General features: G+C 35.2%; 1 protein-coding gene across 4 annotated transcripts in view; it reads left to right on the top strand.

Annotated features, from left to right (window-relative positions):
• Nucleotides 1-14,022, top strand: part of OTOGL (otogelin like) — a 120,770-nt gene that overhangs the window by 48,662 nt on the left and 58,086 nt on the right. For 3 of the 4 annotated variants that reach the window (XM_087813871.1, XM_016199465.2, XM_087813872.1), the window contains exons 24-26: nt 1,785-1,892; nt 2,640-2,778; nt 10,947-11,081. In XM_087813871.1, coding sequence (XP_087669997.1) covers nt 1,785-1,892; nt 2,640-2,778; nt 10,947-11,081 — 382 coding nt within the window. The remainder of the gene's footprint in view (nt 1-1,784; nt 1,893-2,639; nt 2,779-10,946; nt 11,082-14,022) is intronic. The other variant, XM_087813873.1, reaches the window with a different exon arrangement.

The raw sequence follows: 14,022 nt of genomic DNA, 5'->3' as shown, positions 1-14,022 counted from the left end.
TTACTTAACCACTTGGAGCCTTAACTTCCTCTTTTTAAAACGGGTGTGATAATAAATATATATTTCTTGGATGCAGCACACCAGCCATATGGTAGGGATGGTGGATACAAAAATTCATATATAACAATGGCATTTACCTTATGGGATTGTCACCGGAATTAGATGAGTTAGTGATGTATTTAAAGTGGTATAATAGTGGATGGGCCATGATAAGCACTGAAAAATATTAGTTTTTGTTGTTGCTTTGATGATCTGTTCGACATTTAGTAAAGCACTTGGCATTCGTTGTGAGGAGACCTCCAATAAGAGTTTGTACAAATTGCTATGCATAAGGAGTGTGGCACATAAAAGATTGCACTGAAATGATTGTGCTAAATTAAATCTTAAATGATATGAAGAGGTCCTTTAGGCAGAGCAGGGGAGGAGAAGGGTTTTCTAGGCAGAGGAGAGATGCAGAGTCCAGGGAAAGTGGCTCAAAGTATGAGAGGGTTGAGGTGAAAAATTATGGACTCTAGAGCATTATTGTCTGAAAGAAATTTAAATGAGATAATACATAATTTATATAGATAGATTCCTTTATTTACCTTTACTCAACAATTGATTGTCTGCTATGCACTAGATACTGGGACATGGCTGTTAATGAGATATTCTCAAGTAGAGCTCAATGTCAAGTGACAACATATACATTGAATAAGAAATTACAGTGCTCTGTTGGATGAGCTATGACAAGAGAAGCAGAACATAAAAGGATATGATTATTTCTATATGAGAGAAGAGGCAAGAATTCAGGATTCCTTGCTTCTATGTTAATTTGTATAGCATTGAATTACAAACACTTTAAAACAAATTCAGAAAAAACTTTATATATTTTATCTATTCTTAGTAGTTATTTATTTTTTATTATTTTACTATTATTTTATTTATAATATATTAACATTTTTATTATGTTATTTATATATTTAAATTATATTTATTATTAATTTTTATTATTTATGAAGGTATTTTTTGAAAGAATATTTTAATAATAGTGGGAAAATATGTACATATTTATATTAAGGTATTGAAATATATATGTATTTATTTAATCTTCATATCAAAATATTTTTATAACACACCAAAAGTAATTTTTTCTTGAGACTGAGTATTTTGTTTTTATTTTTACATTCATAGATATAGTAGGGCACTTTTTCATAGGGTAGTATTTCAAGAAGGCAATAACACTTTAGATAAGAGGAGCATTCAATACTTGACATGTTAAAAATAAGGGATGTGAAACACTCAATACATGGCTTTTTATTCAAAATACACCTGAACTAAATTCTCATGATTTTGACTTTAAGCACTCACAAAAGAACTCTTGATTCCTATCTCTGTACCATAAGAAAAAATGTTATACATCTCATAATTCACTATTTTAGAAAATATTGTTATACCCACAGACTCTTTTCTCTTAAGTAGTAAATATTGAAGAAAGGGGCCCTCACTACCTCTTTAAATGTTTTTTCAGAATAGCTCACTTTACCCAGGAATTTAAACTTTTGTCTCCCTTTTATTGTATTAAGTGATAACAAATGTTAAAATTATTGCATCCAATCATTTGCCTGGCATTTACTTTCTACTGTGGTATGCAAGGGATTCAACCCTTCCATAGGCAGATAGAACATGCCTATGACAGATGTAATGAATGTGGATGGTTTTGAATATGACAAGATTGCTGATTTCTTTGAAAACTGAAATTAGTAGTTTACACTACACTACCTTGCATTTACTTTTTTCTTTGGAAGAATGGCGGAGCACAGAGGAAAGTGTTATGTTCCTGAAAGCTGTCCGTGTATCTGGAAAGACTGGGAGTACCTCTCAGGAGAAGTGATCTCTACACCATGTTATACCTGGTAATGAGATTCGTTTGTTTGACAGAAAATGTTGCAAGCAATTGTATTAGTTTCCATCACCTTGTTTTTACTTAATGCGACCAACTTCAGCAAAAAACAAATCCAGCTCGAGTGAAGACGATTTTAAAGTCGTTCAGGCACTGATCAAGCTGCTAACTACAGGGGAATCACTCCATTATTTTAATGCATATTTGTTTAACACAGAAGAAAAGTATAAAATATGACAATTTGAAAATGTAGTAAGAAAAACTATCTCAGGTTTATAAGAAAGTGATAAATATTCTAAAGAGAAGGTCACATTTAATGGAAGGTTTTCTTTTGGGAAATAAGCCAAAGAAAACCATAAAATAAAATGGAAATATAATTTTCATAAAGTGTGGATAAAGATTCTAAGCTCATGAATGAAATTACACCTATGTATTTAGACTCAAGTATCAAAGATGGCATTGTGGTCTTTTGGCTACCAACATGCCTATGTTAAATTTTTCATTCCACCATCTGTTTCTAGCATGACCCAGGCAAAATTTCTAGGCTTGGTTGTGGAGTCTGATAATTTATTTAAACAAAGTGGTAAATATATGCCTAATTTGTCAGTGTAATGTTATCAGAACAAATTGGCAATATTTATAAGGGCTATATTGGCTCAGTGAATGTTCTTGAATGCAAACCACCCAATGTTTATTTCACTTGAAAACATTAATTAGAGCCATGTTTCTTACAATGGGAATTGGTGTTATTTTCTACTAGTGTTTGTCGAAGAGGAATGTTCAATTGCACATACTATCCATGCCCAGCAGTGTGCACAATATATGGGGATCGGCATTATCATTCTTTTGATGGACTGGAATATGACTATATTGGTGATTGCCAGGTATTTTTGATAAAGGTATGTCACAATTACTTATACTATTATTTACAATTATGTAAAGATAATATAAAAAGCAAGTATACTGGGCCATGTTATATTAAATCTATAGGTCACTAATACAATCTATAAAAGTTAAGCAATTTTAATCTAGTTTCCTTGACTCATCCTAAAGTTTTATTATTTATAAGTGATGAGCCAATTCTGAAACTTTCTGTGCCTCTGTTTTCTCATGTGTAAAGTGAGAGTAATAAGTAATTGGACCTACTTCTAGGGGTAGTTCTTAGGATTAACTGAGATATGCAAAACTTTCAGATAGTGCTTGATATATAGTTACTACATAATAAATGTGAACCACTTTATTTTTATTGACTTTGTTTGGTGAACACAAATGTTAAGACATTAAGTCACGTATGGACTATGTATTGTTTATGGCTGTAGCAATCAAAAGGCATTATTCTCAATTCTAGACATGCTATTTTGATAGATTTTGGTAAACCCCAGGCTTTGTATATCTGATAAAATCCTTCAAATTTCTCATATGTTTAATTCATTTGGATTTTCTGTATACCTAAATTTTATTTAGATATCACTAATCTGATATTTAAATTTCTAAATACAGAAATGTAAGCTTTAGAAATAAGTTGCACAAAAAATAAACAAAACAATAGATTTCCTTCAGCAAGGTTACCTGTGATTATCTTGAATGCATGTTTTTTCCTGGCTTTCCTGTGATCAGACATTTGCGTGTGATTCTGTTCTTTAAGCATACATGGAGAATGTGGACACATTCCCATTTTGTATGAGTTCAATTAAATAAGGAAACAAACAGTGGAATCTATAGCCTTCCAAACTTGAACAAAGCTCCTGCTTATGTTTTAAGCCAATGAATTCCCCTTTTGGTACAATTCATGGCTTCCTTTGTGAACAATTTTATGTTTCTTAAAGAATAAATCTCAGGGAATGGATTTGGCGATCTGATAATTATTGATGATGACAACTTTCCTAAGGGGATTTTGTTTTGTTTTGTGTTCTTTTGATTATTTTTGGAAGGCACCATGAGGCATATACATTCTATAAGTATTTGTCTTTTTAGGACAAGCTTTATTTAGCAAACAGTTCTACATTAGAATTTTTTCATCTCCTGAAATTTAGGTTGTAAATGGAGGAGCTTAGGACTGTAGATAACAATTGAGAAATTTGAACATAAACTGATACCACTTTCTCAAAAATGTGTCAGGATAATTTTGTACCAAACCTCATTTCCCTGGATATTTAGATGCCTCTGACACTCCTTTAAGTTCTTTCCTCCTTTGACCTTCTGGATATTATGCAGTTTGAGACCTTCAGTGTCTCTTCTGGTTTCTTCTTTGTCTCTTTGTTGCCATTTCTTCTTGCATAAGCCCTGACCCCAGATGACTGACTTAGATCCTTCAGGGAAAGAACCAAGTCTTAGTCATGGATTCACAGCACAGAGCACCATGCTGGGAACATAGTTGTTCAGTGAATGTTGACTGAACTGGATGTCTATTCTTGGCAATCTGACCTTTTCTCCTAATGCTTGGTGTGTTTACCCACAATCTTAACCACCCCTACAGGCTGAATAGTTCCAAATCAACATGTACATCTCTGACCCTCAACTTCTATTCAAGTTCTATTCAACTTCTATTGCTTTCTAATTCAAGTTAATACCCACAATAATACTCCCCCCCCCCCCCCCCCATTCTGGGGACTAAACCTGCAACTTAGGTATGTGCCCTGACCAGAATCAAACCTGGGACCTCCCAGTGCACCAGAAGACACTCCAACCACCTGAACCACACTGGCCAGGCCTATGTTACACTTCTTTTGGGTTCCTCAGAAGGACTAGCACAATTATGGTGGCATTGTAAAAAACTGAAAAATTACCTGTTCAATTTTTTGACAGTCTCTACTAGAGGGAGAAACCACAAGCTTACACTTAATTAGTAATGTAATATTTACTATAAATGGATATGCATGCCTTCAATGTAAAGTATATAGAGCAGCACTCTTTAAACTTTAGTATCCATGCACATCATCTGAAGATTTTGTAAAATACGGATCCTGATCCCATGGGTTTGCAGCATGATCTTGGATACTGCAATTTATTTTAATTTTTTTATGTTTTTTTAAAAATTGACTTTAGAGAGAGAGGAAGGGAGAGGGAGAGAGAGAAACATTGATGAGAAAGAGAAACTTCGATCAGCTGCCTCCTTCTTACTCTCTACTGGGGATCAAGCCAGTAGCCGGAGCGTGTAGCCCTACCAGGAATCGAAACTGTGACCTCTCCATACCTGGGAAGAAGCTCAGTCAATGGAGACACACAGGCTTGCAATTTTTAACAAGCTACCACAATGCTCCATGTCCAGGGCCCACTCTTTGAATGATGTGGAACATTTTCTTCTTTAAAAAACTGATTTTAATTACTTTTAAAAATTTCCTCTTATCCTGAATATTAAAATTGAAGTCACACCTAGGAAAAAGGAAGTATTGTTGACAATATCATGTCAAACATGACATGTTTCCATTGGATATATCATTAATGTTAGTTAAATACACTTTCATTTTTATTTATTTATTTATTTATTTAAAATATATCTTTATTGATTTCAAAGAGAGGAAAGGAGAGGGAGGGAGAGAGATAGAAACATCAATGATGAGAGAGTCATTGATCGAGCCCGCAACTGGGCATGTGCCCTGACCAGGAATCGAACCCCAATCGCCTGGATCCTAGGTCGACACTCAACCACTGAGCCATGCCTGGGCGGGCTAAATACACTTTTAAGAGTATCATTTTAAGTAGTAAAACAAAAATTTCGCCAAACTTTATTTTCATTTGTATATAAAAATTTATTTAAAAATATTTATTAAAACTATTTAAAACCTTGTTCACATATCACCATCTTTGCAAACATTTTCCATTGTGTGACAATGATCGTTCTTATGCATTATTATTTCATTCACTTAATAAACACTTCTTATGGCCTATTTAATGTTAATAAAGACATGCTTATTCTATATACTCTACATTAGAGCAGATTTCTCCAAGAATATAAAGATGCAGCTAGAACTAGATAACTAGGTAGAGCTACCTCTGTCACCTAAGAGTGAAATGCAAATTATACAACAGTGTGGCATCTGTGCAAAAAGTAAAAAAAGAAAGAAAGAATAAAAAAGAGCTAGTGTATAAAAATCAGGTGAGGATTACATTCTGAATATAAGTCACTCCACATTAAAAAAAAAAAAGATTTTCTACCTTCTAGAAGTTATAAAGGAGATCATGGAATTAACAACATAAATTAAATGTATATTAAGAGAATATAATTAAATTAAAAAAGAAATTGTGGAATTAAGGAACAAATTGAGGCCCTAAAAGTATTATAGAATTGATAATAAGTATTTCTTTTAAAAAATGATAAATATGCTATCTTTCTCTTATCTTCCTTTCCTTTGACTATCCCAAAGGTGACTGGCAAAGCCATTCTTCCTTAAAAAAATCTTTTGATATTTTTTGACTGATTTCCTGTTTACCAACTGATTGTCTCCAAATCTTTTTCTTTTCTCTAGCTTAGTCTCATAGAAGAAACACTACTTTAAAACTATCTTAAAGTTTTAGACTAGGAGATGGGCGGCCAATTTAAAAATTTCTTCATTTGAGTTGTTTCGATAACATCTTCCATTCTATGTGCAGAGGTTTAAATGTAGAATGTGTTTGTGTGACTTGTTGGGTGAAAGTGATATCTGTATTCTCCCCTTATGCCTCTCAAATAGAATAGACTTATCAAAAAGCAAAAAAAAAAAAATTTTCTTCAAATAGGAATCATTTGCATGTATTAATTATCTTTAAGCCAATTATCTTTGTTGCCTAAAATGAGATTTTTAAAGTGCTTTGTCTTCCAGGTGCATGTTTGTTTGTAAGCTTGGGAGTTTCCCAGATGAAATCTGAAACGGGCCCCTTAAAGGCGGCAAGGAGAGGCTGGGAGGCAGGCGGCTCCAGATTGGTAGGAGGCGGTTTTAGTGAGCAGTGCAGCTGACATGTGAGGCGGGCCTGGGCAGCAGGGAGACGAGTAGCTCTCCACACTTGCCTGTCAGAATCCTAAGTTTATGCAGAGGCCTTAATAGGGTTCATTTACTTATACCATCAAGGTCTCGGCAACACATTGCTCTCTCAAAGCTGTGTCCTTGAAAATGGCTCCACTGTGAGAACGGCAGGCAGGACTCCCTTTCCAAGGAGAGAGGAAGGGTAAGGAGCCGGGTCATGGATAAACTGCTCATCAAGTCCTCTCAATGACCCCTTTAACTGTGCAGTTTGTACTTATATTGTTTGTATGACAAACATGCTGAAGACAAAGAGGTCAGGGTCAGAAAGACAATAACTTGGACCTTTAGTGATATTTAGTATAATATATCTTGTCTCTATTATAGTGGATATTTTCAACCCAAATCAGTTTTTTATAGCTTTCTAAGCATTTCTATATGAGGAAAACCAGAAAGGTTTAAAATTAAATTATATTATATGATAAAAATCTAAAATAAATTACCCTCCAATTCTGATACATTAATGTTTCCAAATTTGAGGTGGAAATGAATCTATATTAATTTTATTTAATTTTTAGATTTATATGAACAATACTTTGTAGAAGCTTCTGTATATTTTAAAAATCTATTTGAGTAAGAAGATAAAAATATTGGAGTTTATTGAATTAATTCTTTAAGTGCCCTTTCAGGAAATCAGTGTTTAAATAATTTTTTGCTTTATTCATATAAGCTAATTCTTAAATATTATATTTTTGTTAGAAGTTTTAGGCAAGAGAGTTGTGATCTTTTGCCTATAAGATTCATCTCCATTGTTAATTTTAGATATTAAGGTTCAGTATTTACTTTGCATTGTAGTAATTTACATACTATGTATTAAAACCTCCTAAAACATTTCAATAGCAACTTAACATGTTTCTAATAATTATTTTTCTATTTTTCTACTTTTTATAAGCATTTATTAATTACATATTTAAGTCTACACTCTATGCCTCTATGCTAGGAGCTATTAAGGGTACAGTTATGAAGACATTAACCTTACCCTCGATTGTTTTATATTTGGGGAGCCATTCATAAACAAGAAGCTAGAAGACTGGGCCAAAGGAAAGCTCTGTTGTGGGAATGCAACCGATTTTGATTAGAGAAACAGTTAACGGGGAGGTTATATGGAAGCCCCAGGCTTGGTACTTGCATATTTCAACCCCATTATAATACTTCTTTATCAGCGATTTTCAAGTAGATTTCCTTTGCAGTGAAACACCTCAGGGTGGTTTTCCTTCTCAGGGACATTTGGTTAAATGTTTACTATTTCAGGAAACAGGAGGGAGTGGGTGCTGAGGTGATTTGTGTGTAAACCCCTAAGGGAAATAACCTTGAGCAGGGCAGTGCACCTCACAAAGGTGACCACTGAAGGGTGGTTTTGCCTCCCAGGCGGCAGGAATTCATGGATGCTCTGATGACATTGACGCAGCTTCGACAATCTCTGCGCGAAGGCTCTGCTCTCTGCTTGCTGTGTAACTCTCTTTTCTGTATTTTGCCGCTATTTTTGCTTCAGTTCAATCACTGTTTGTGTTTCCTCATATCCTAAGCTTGCTCTCACCTGTTCAGCTCCCACTCCACCATTACTGTATGTCTATTCACCCTCAGATCTTACTACAAAAATCTTTTTTACGCCACTATTTTCTGGTTCAAATACGAGAGATAATCTAATTGGATGGAGTTGTCTTTTTTCTTGCCAGCGTTAAAGTCCAGTGGCCCATGAGTGAATGCACTGCTTTGGGTCCAATGGGCTGTGGAACATATACATGGCTGCCTGCAGCTACTGTGTCAACAGGGCCTTTGTGTGGGGTAGTGACTCTTGAAAGGCTAAGGCAAAGATAGGTGCTTAGACTGAGATGTCAAGTGAAATAATATACTGCCTTGAGAGGTGCTGACATTTTATGTTTCAGAATTGTGTGGGAAAATATTCTCCCAGGACCTGAGAATAAAGGGTTAGAGGAGTCCATGTGGCACTGGATGCTGACCTTTATCCCTCTGGCTTTGTGATCATAGTACTATGCTGCTTAGCAACTCCAGCATTATCTTCAAACCGAATATAACTTGAAACACATTAGAAAGGGAAATTGGAGAAATGTGATTCTTAGGAATTGATATTATTTCAAGTTACTGTCAACATAACATGTTATTACAAGGCCATAGACCACAGAATACTTCTTAGGTTTTTTTGAGTTAATATAAAAAACACAGCTAACACCGAGGCACTTTAATTAGTAATAACAGAAATGTGATGGCAACAGAAAGCCTTTCTGCCTGCTTTTCACACCCTTTCATCTAACTCTTTCCAAGAACAAGAGCAAAACAAAACCCTAAATTACATATTATTTTTGTTCTTTGAAAACCGTTCAGAAAGGCAAAAAAGAGTGGCATTATTTTTTTTGGAGTACAATGCCAAAATTTAGGCAATGCTTTGCAAAAGGATTACCAGGAAGCAAAAGCTCTCAGTGCCTATGAAGGGAGGAAAAATGGGTCACAGAGGAATCCATTAATCACTCTGTCAACGCCAATGATTGAAAACCTGTCCTCTAGTCAGTATGCTATAGTAATTACTAATGAGACAGGAAGAATTTAGATAAACCAAGAGATATATTGAGCTAGCGTTCATATTGCTGGAGATACGAAAAACTGAGTGTGAAGAATTTGCATCAAGGCCTATATGACTTCCAAACATTTAAAGACTTTCTTCACTTTGAAAATAAACACTGACCCATATGTCTAAAAATGAAAAGAATGCAGGAAGTGTGTGTGAGTCCTTGAAACCTGGATATTAAGTCCAGAGAAATATTCCTTTTTTCCCCTGATCTAATTCTCACCCCCAAGTTATAGCAGCATGGCTTTTAACTTTTGGGGAGATAAGGACCACTTAAAAAATTTGATGAAAGCCATGGATTTTCTTCCTAGAAAAATGCAGATACTCAAAAACAACTTTTTATAATGAATTTCAGTGTCTGTAAAACTACAAGAGCCATTCATGAAACTGAGATAGAAGATTAGAAACCCTGACTCTAGAGAGCATTTTCTTACTGAATCAAGTGGGGAGTGGCCAAAAGGAGGGGAGGATGAAGTGAGAGGTAAGGGGGTTAGATTTAGAGTGTCTGAAGCTAAATAATATTCTCTCAAGCTAAGGATTTCCTATAACCTACAACTGACTTTTTTTTTCAACCACTGCTAGACTCTTGCTAATTTCTCTACAAGTGGGAAAAAAAACCATTAGAGCCCGGGCTGGTATGGCTCAGTTGGTTGGAGCGTCATCCAATACAGCAGACGGTTGCCGGTTTGATTCCTGGTCAGGGCACATACCTAGGTTGTGAGTTTGTTAACCAGCTGGGGTGCATACAGGAGACAGCCTATTCTCTCTCACATCAATGTTTCTCTCTCTCTCTCTCCCCCCCTTTCCCTCTCTCTCTCTCCCTCTCTCTCTCTCTCAAAATCAGTTTAAAAAGTTAGAACTTTGTCTCTGCCCTTATTTAGGCAAATGACTTTGGACAGCCAGCTAATTCTTCTTAACCTCTGTTTCCTGATTTGTAAAATGGAGATAATATTTAATTCAAAAAGTACCATAAAATTAATGAGATAACATATATAAAGCTCAAAGGAATCCCTCAAATGATATGTATTATTTTATTTACAAAAATGTTCCAAAGTTTTGTATCTATTTCAGTTTTTATTTATAGGCATGTAGACTCTTTAAGACATAACAAAAGATGTTGCCAAAAATGAATTTTTATAAAAATTCCCCTAAACAACATGTGTTTGGGGGTATTTATTGGAAATAAACTAGGTAACAAATTTGAGCTATTATTATTATAAGGTGGGAAAAAAAGCCTTGTTAGAAAAAAAAAAAATTAACAGAAGATACTGGAGATAAATGTTTAAACATTAACCTATCTTTGTATATTTTCATGAAATTCTTCATATTATTAGATCAAAATGATCTTTATTTTAAAGGTAACTTGTATTTCAGTTTCAGTGCACACCATTGTACATCTTGGCCTTCTTTAAGATTTGTTAGTAAAAAATAGCTAAAAGTATATATAGTATACAGCTTTATTAATGTAACATTATTGACATTGCAGAGTGCAGATGACACAGATATATCCGTCATTGCCCAGAACAAGAAATGCTTTGACAACGATATTGTTTGTTCTAAAAGTGTTTTGATTTCAGTTGGGGACACTGAAATTTACCTGAATGATACTCCTTACAAAGAGGTTAGTGAATTATTTCTTTTAGGATCATTTTAACTTGTCCTGAGGATACTGCAAATGAAATAGAAACAGTTTGGGGTACTTTTTGTCTGTAAGTGGTTGCTAGATTTTGACTTTTTTTCTTTGCTATGTTATGTGGCTGCAGTAAGCCATACTTGACTTGTCTTTTTCAGTTGTACTCTAATTCTCCGTTTTCTAATTCTTTTAACTTTTCTTCATTCCCATGGTTATCATTCTGGCTGTGGCAACAGTCACCTATTACGTGGATACTTCAACGTGCTCCCAGCTAGACTCCTGACTTCCAGCCTTAGTTCCTCTCCTCTAATCGATCCTGCCGCACTGCAGTCAGGGTGGTTTTTCTAAATGGAAATCTAATCTGTTACTTCAGTGCTTCAAAACTTTAAATGACTTTCATTGCCCTTACAAGGCCTCACCAATCTGACCATTGCCACCTCTCCTTACCTACGTCTCATCACTTCCTGCTTCAGGCCCATGTTCCAGAACTTGGGGCTGTTATCAGTTCTTCAAATGCTCGGTGTTCTTTCTCACACCTGTGTTTCTTCCTAAATGTTATTGCTCATACAAATCAACCTTTGACCTTTCCATTAACTTATTCTTATGTGATAGGTTTCATTTGATCTCTTTCAGGGATCCCCTCTTCATGCATCCCACTGTAGTGAAATTATGAATGTGGTTGTCTGTCTTCTCCATTTGTCTATGAGTTATGTGAGAATTAGAACCACTGTCACCCTGTTCATTCTTGCGTTCTTGGAGCCTGCCCAATTTGCAAGAATGAATAAATTTCATTCATTCATTCATGCATTCATTCATGCATGCATGCATGCATTCATTGATGTGCAATGTGATGTGCTATATATGGAAAGAATATGTACAGGATAGTATGGGAACCCCTGGGAAGAAGATCTAAACCACCCTTGGACCTGTAGGGTAGTTGTTAAGAGCATAGACTTTGAAGTCAGTCAGTACTCAACTTGGAACCCCTATTCTATCCCCTGTTAGCTGTGTCACTCCGGGCAAGCTGCAGCTCTCCCACTTGTAAATTAGGGATGATTCTGCTTCTTAAATTCATGTGAGGATTAAACAAAATAATAGATTTTAAGAAATGTCTCTTTTCCTCTCCTTTACCTTCCTTATTTTTGAAAGCTCAGAAGACATGCTCTGGATGAAATGGTTTGAACTGAGTCTCAAAGGATGAGTAGGTATTAGCCAGGTGAAGAGAGGGAGTAGAAAGGCAATCCATATAGAGGAAAGGAACAGAGCTGAATGATAAAATAGCATGTTTGAAGAACTCCAAGTGGTTTAATTTGGTTGAAGTGCATGGGGATGATGGAGGGAGAGTCTGGCAGAGGGATTCAGGGAGAAGTGTCCAGACTGAGTTTGATGCAGACCAGGTGTCAGGGGCAGTAGAAAAGGAGGCTGGTTCCGGATCATGGAGGCTCTTGAATGGTGTAAGATATTTGAACTTATTTTACAAGTAAGAAATTTTGGAGTTGAGAAATGACATGATTTGACATATGGCCTTTAAAAAGTAGCCTCTGAGAAAGGTAACTTTTAGAACAGTGTTTCTCAAAGTTTGGTCTGCAAAATTTCTGCAATAAGATCATCTGAAATACTTGTTATAAAAGCTGGTTCCTGGGTCCCACCTTTGTAATAAGAATGGTGAAGATTGAGAATGAAAATTTGTATTTTTAATGGTACCCCAAATTCTTTTGCACACTACAGTTTGAGAACCAGTGCTCTAGAACATAGCTTACATCTCGCTCAGAAACATTGAGACATTGAGACCAACCAGGCAGCAATCAAGCTTTGGACAAAACAGAGTTTCTATAGTCATGTTGACATCCTTTTGAAGTAATTACTACAATTTGGTATAACCATCAACTGGATATCTATTTATAGATGAAAGCTCTTTCTAATAACAAGGATGTGTTAAAAAAAAAAAAAATGAGAAAAGAAAATGCTCTTATAAAGACAGTTTAACACATTTTTGAAGTGGTAATTACAGCTCTGTGTAACTTTAAAATTCAATTTTCACCTGTCAGCAGGTGCTGATGAATCTCCTTCATATATGTTGGTGAGGAAAAGTCATAAAGACAATTTGACCATAACAAATCCCCTGCTATTTGTTCTTGAACATCAAAAGTGAAAATAAGTACCATTTATTTTATGGCAGATGGATTGCTCATCCAACAGAAGAAAATAAACCTCATTAAATGCTCATTTCTAATTTTATTAAAAATGTAAGATACAAACATTTTATGAATTTATTAAAGCTGTACTTTAAGTGTTTTAATTGTTCACATTTATTTTATTTTTATTTTTTAATTGATCTTAGAGGAAGGAAGAAAGAGAAAGTGAGAGAAAGAGAGAGACAGATCAGTGGGAGAGAGAAACATAGATTGGGTTGCCTCCCGTATGTGCCCTGGCCAGGGATCAAACCCACAACCTGGGTATGTACCCTGACTGGTTATCAAACCCACCAACTGAGCCACACCAGCCAGGGCTAATTCTTCACATTTATGACATCACTAGAGTTTGTGTAAATTGCTGTAATTCTCTCCTAAAGTGGAATTATCTATTTTGGGCAATTCATAATGCCCTGCTCTTCTGAGAAGCATCCTTACTTCCTAATTTGAAACAAAAGGAATATGCATCTCCTTTTGATCAAAGAGGATCATTTGTCTTGTAGTAAACTCTCCTGTCTAATAAAAACTACCCTGCAGGCAAATAGAAAAGATGTGCTTTTACATCAGAATAATTAATGCAGAACCAACTGAAGGATGTCTAAAAATAAGTTGCCTTATCCAAAAATTTATTTTATGTTCTAATGACATGTCAGTCAGTCTGAAGGATTTTTAATAGGAAAATACATGAAAGAGTATCTCATGATTGAAATGGAGCTGTAAGCCACAATACATGCTTT

Source organism: Miniopterus natalensis, chromosome 2 (genome assembly GCF_054644295.1).
Source record: "Miniopterus natalensis isolate mMinNat1 chromosome 2, mMinNat1.hap1, whole genome shotgun sequence".
Lineage (NCBI taxonomy): Eukaryota > Metazoa > Chordata > Mammalia > Chiroptera > Miniopteridae > Miniopterus > Miniopterus natalensis.
The sequence above is the reverse complement of the archived record's forward strand: the minus strand, read 5'-3'. Positions and strand labels throughout refer to the sequence as shown.